Here is a 5,121-nt window from a genome sequence, read left to right as displayed (position 1 = left end):
ATTTATTATAATCGTCAGCTTCCAACGTTTCTTTTTTAAATAAATCAATGCAGAGGTGACAAATGGGTCCAGGAAATCTTTTAGGGGAACTGATTGATTCCCTGCACCACAAAGGAGACAAAGCAAGTGGTGTTTGTGTTGTCTTCTACTCATTTGATGTTGCTAGTCACTGTGGTTACATGGTCGATTGTAAAGTCATCAAATAGTTTTATTAGTAACACTACTAAAAGACTCTGTTACATTACCACTTCATTGGATTTAATTAATTTGAAGGGTACCAATTGAACACTCTTCCTATTTCCCTATAATTACTACCAAATTGTATCATTTTTTTCCAGAGAAAACCTATTTGAAATTACAAACCTGTGAAATAGAATTACCATTTAATATACTTATATTTTCTTCTTTTTGTCTCTGGTCATTGTGGTCATTATTGTCAGATAAATCATGCCAACAAAGTCCAGAGTACTGTATATCTGCAGGAACAAGGGTTGGCAGGGTTGTTCCTATAGTAGCTACCAGCTGCACTTGACTTAATAAACTTGCTGACAATGCTGAAGAAAGACACATAGCCAAGTCAAAGTTTCTTTACAATAAATAATGTTTATTACTGCAGTTATGAATCTAAATTCAAATGGAAAGCATTTCCCATTTAAGCCAACTGTAGACGCTGCCACAGCCTTTATAGAATAAATCTCTATTTAACTTTTATTGGTGGGATTGCAGAGCAAGAAATCCCATCTATGTTCTTAGACTCTCATTATCAGTGGGATTGTTGGGCAAAAGCTGCAATCCAATCTATGTTCTTCTTCTTCTTCAGTGCTGTTGAGCTTCACTCAGACTTCAAAATCTTCAGCACACATAGGACATTCTTTTTAAATTACTGTTAGTGTTTGTATCTTTCATACTTTACAAAATATTCAGCCTTTTTCTGGCCTTTTCCTGATTCAAATGAATAGATGGAATGTTCAAAGTTAGAGGCTGATAAACTTTTCTCTTCAACTCCGCACCCCCGCAATTTTCACTCTTCATCTTTTCACCAATGTGTTGAAAAATTTGCAGTCTTCAAAAAAGGTGACTATCTACGCACGGACTTACACATTTGCACTATGAGTGTCAAAATGTTAACTAGACAGGAAATTCCAGGTGCAAAATGGAAAAATGAACTAAGAAAACAAACAAACAAAAAAACAAAAACAAACACCCTGTAACATATTTTACAGCAACATGTTCAGCCGAGTCCCCTCTCTCTCACAATACATATTTAGGTGATAGGAATTACAGTCCGTGAGTAATGAGCCATAGTTTGAGTGGTGCCTCTCAGCTTAATCTCTAACAAAACTGTCTGACCCAGGGGTCACTCAGCAGGTTATGTCACCATGGCAACCTTTAACTGCAGGTGTGGACACACAGGTGAATGAGATTTGCGAATTAGACTGCTTCCCTGAGTATAGGGAAAGCTTTTCCGGCGGACTCTGGTGTATGTAGAATTTTCTAAATAACAGCTTGTGGATATAAGAATTTATTCAGGTGGGCCAATAGATTTTCAAAATAAAAGCCCCATAAGGTATCAAGAGCTCACAGCAGGCTTCCTGAGTGCTAAAGATTTTTAAAATAAAAATTTCAATGACTTTTTTTCTTTATTGCTCACACTATATTTTGCCCTTTCCCATTATTCTAACTCTTCATACTCCTTAAGCTTTTCCTTCATACAAAGAGAAACCAGTGATGGAGTTTAGCTTCCAGCCATTTATCAAGCGATACTGTTCAGCTCCCTGCTATACATGACGCAGTGTAGTTCAGCTTCCAGCTTTTCAAGCATTGCAGTTCCTGACTTTCCAATTTTCAGCAGCCAGCAATCCCACCGCAATTTCCTCAGAAATTGCATTCTCTAGTATTTATTGCACTACACTATAGCAGAGCAGATGGCCTGACATTCATTTAAATATCTTTATTTACAATAAAGCAATATGTGAGCTCCTTGGACAAGGAGAAATGTAAACAGGGTTTGTCATTCAGTAAGCTCGGTAGAGTTATTCTCTTTTGTCTAAAACAAGAAATCTGTAAAAGTTTAGTCTTGCTTGAAATCTACATTCAGGATCTGAAGACATACGCTGTTGAGAGTCCAAAGTGGTAGAAACTATCTGGAGAAAAAAAAGGTAGCAAAACCCACTGCCGATGTTCAAGGGGACATCTGTTAGGTGTATGCAGGCACGTAGGCCCCATGGTTGTCGTGTGGCCCTGCTGGGTGCAGTTCATCAGCTGTCCAGTTGAAGGTGCTGGTCTGACATGGCAGGAGGGAAGTATGAGGGTCCAGAATCATGCAGGAAACCCAGCGCTCCTCTCCTTCCTCCAGTTTGCAGTGAAAACCAAACACTAGCTAATAACCTGGGAATAAGAGAAACTATATGGTAAGGCCTGTAAACACTGGGAAACATACAGCATTACACTTCAAATGCTTTCATTTCTATTTTGACACAGCTGAGGTGTGATAGGCACTTTGTTGCGACTTGATTTTGGCCTTTTAAAAATCTTTTTATTAATTGTTTTAAACCGTGTTAGCATGAATTCAGTAGCTTTGTTATGTTTGCAATGTAAAATTCATTGATTAAATGTTTTGTGGATTATTTGTGGATTAATGCTGCCAAGAGTTTAAATTTAACCTAATAACCTGCCATGGAGCTTAAAATGCATAACATTACTCACTCAGTCTTGACCATTAGCTTAATTACTGTTCCCACACCCATCACGTTTTCTGCTCTTGCACCACAGATACGCAGGTTATAATGATAACAGTGCCAGATTTAACACTCAGGATTTTTCAGTCATTTTTTAAGAAGGGGTTTTTGATTTCAGACAGAGGTAGACAAAAGCTGACTTCTCATTTTTAACCACCAAACATTGATTTCTATGGCTGGAATAGCAGCTGTTGCTAATAGATTTTATTGCTATAGCTAGCTAGCTAATTAATTAAGCTAACGTTATCTCCACAAATTGGTTGAAAACGCTGTCTCTAACTGACTTTTAAATCTTTCTAGCTGACTTATACTGTATCAACACTCATGTAAAATGGGTCTTAAATACTACATGACTGCACTTTACATGACACTGAGCTTCAAACTGATGCTAAAGGTGCAACAGCAAATGGACTACATTGTTCATGAATTGTACTGTAAAGCTACTTAGTCCTAATAGTTTGATGTACAAAAAAAATAATGAGCTGCATAGTTTATATATTCATATTTGTGTTTTCATTTTTAATGTTACAAGACAAATCATTCTTACACCCAACTCGTCAAATACCGACGCTTGGTCAGTGGCCCTATACGTCAAAATATGATGCACTAAGTACCCCTCCTGTGTCAGTTTTGGACGCAGGGACGTCATGTCAATTTATGCTTGTTACATGCATTTTGTCTTTTTAAAATTAACTTCTGTTTGTTACAGGAAAAGTACAGCTTCTACTCATCAAATGTATACAGTCTGTTTCAAAATTTTGGTTAGAAAACTTCATTTTTAGGTTTACTTCCTTAGGTTTAGGCCACCAAGTACCTGGTTAGGGTAGGGCAACAAAAGCAGGCGGTTAGGTTAAAAAACATCATGGTTTGGGTTAAAAGAACCACATTTTTTAATAACATAATGTAATGTCACTAGCATAGGATGCTACACATACTAGCACACTACCTTGTTATTAAAATAACTCAATTGACTTTTGGTCTCACACTGGACACAAACAGTGGTATCCTGTGTGAAAGTGTGTGCATGTCTGATCTATCCGCCTTCCCTCTCAATCGCCCTATAGGGACGTTCTCACTCTTTATACTACGCTAGTTGCTTGGAGTGTTTATGCTGCCGACTCATATGTCTCATACCACCACTTAAGGGTGCCTCGTTTGTGTTGGTATCTGACGCCGAGGACCACTGACCAAACGATGGTATTTGACGAGTTTGACGAGTGAGACTGGGTTGTACAAGAGAAAAGGCTTTGGGTGAGCCCCAACTGAGTGTTAAAATATTAAAAGTATATTTTTCGTAACAATGTCTTGGGTTTCTGGAGTGTAACTTCCCTAAATCCAATAAGCAGCAGGACAAAGTTGCTAATGTTAGCCTTAACTCTGATAGCATCATGGATTGACTTCTTAGTGTGAAAATACTACAAAGCAAACTCCAGACAAGTCACAAACAGATCTGAATAATTTCTTGTAGAAAGTGTTTCTGAATCCTGCTGTACCAGTTGGCGCATTCAGGGCCATTCCTTGTGATGTGCCCTTTCTTTCTTCTTCTTCTCATTTTTCTCCTTCTGCAGTCTCTCTAACTCGGCCTCATACATCATCTCCTGGATTAGGTATTTCTCTCTGCGCATTCTATCCCGCAGGTCCTTGGGGAGGTCGGGGATCAGGTATGCGATCAGGGTCTTGATTGCAAAGACCATATGCTGCAAAAACAGAAGAAGTTATCAGCAATGCCAGAGCCTCCACAAGAAAAACAGACCAAATACTAAAGTGACAAGGTGGGAATAAGCAAACACAGGGGATTTAGTCCCTCACTGGAGACTAACAGTCACGTAGGCTAATTATAAACAAGCTTTAAAAAAGAGTCTGATTTGTTTAAAAAGTACACATGAGCATAGTTTGAGCTTCTTTCCATATATTGTACAATTAAAAAATGCAAGATTAGGACTGTTTGGAATTGGAAATGCCTCTTTGCTGTTACATTGTGTCCCCAAGTGTACTGTTTTCCTGTTCATCATTGGATGCCTAACAGAACAGGTTTTTGTAGTTATTTGGCCCATATAGATAGTATAGGAGAGCTGCAGCAATGTGTGATTAGTTCCATAATGAAGCAATGACTTCTAAAATGTTATGCTTTAAAATGACCTCAACAGCAGCATATAATCATGTCCGAAAGAAAGAAGAAGCACAGGATGACACTGGTTATGTAATACAGTACAGTGCAGGACAGTGATGATGCTGTGCTGGTTACCTGAACAGTTTATGAATAAAACCTGGAGGTGTGTGTGTGGGTGTGTCTGTTCCATGTTTTTCTCCTCACTGACTTGGTCAATCCATGTGAAATTTGGCACAGTGGTAGAGGGTCATGGGAGGATGCGAATGAAGCAAT

General features: G+C 38.4%; 1 protein-coding gene across 5 annotated transcripts in view; it reads right to left on the bottom strand.

Moving 5' to 3' along the window:
* Positions 1-583: 583 nt before the first annotated feature.
* Positions 584-5,121, bottom strand: part of LOC126384673 (anoctamin-4-like) — a 78,685-nt gene continuing 74,147 nt past the window's right edge. For all 5 annotated transcript variants that reach the window (XM_050035849.1, XM_050035851.1, XM_050035850.1 and 2 more), the window contains 2 exons: positions 4,232-4,435; positions 584-2,388 (listed from right to left, as the gene is read on the bottom strand). In XM_050035849.1, coding sequence (XP_049891806.1) covers positions 4,244-4,435 — 192 coding nt within the window. In that variant the 3' untranslated portion in view covers positions 584-2,388; positions 4,232-4,243. The remainder of the gene's footprint in view (positions 2,389-4,231; positions 4,436-5,121) is intronic.

Source organism: Epinephelus moara, chromosome 23, assembly GCF_006386435.1.
Source record: "Epinephelus moara isolate mb chromosome 23, YSFRI_EMoa_1.0, whole genome shotgun sequence".
NCBI classification, from domain to species: domain Eukaryota; kingdom Metazoa; phylum Chordata; class Actinopteri; order Perciformes; family Serranidae; genus Epinephelus; species Epinephelus moara.
Note: the sequence above shows the minus strand (reverse complement) of the source record. Positions and strands in the feature narration are given on the sequence as shown.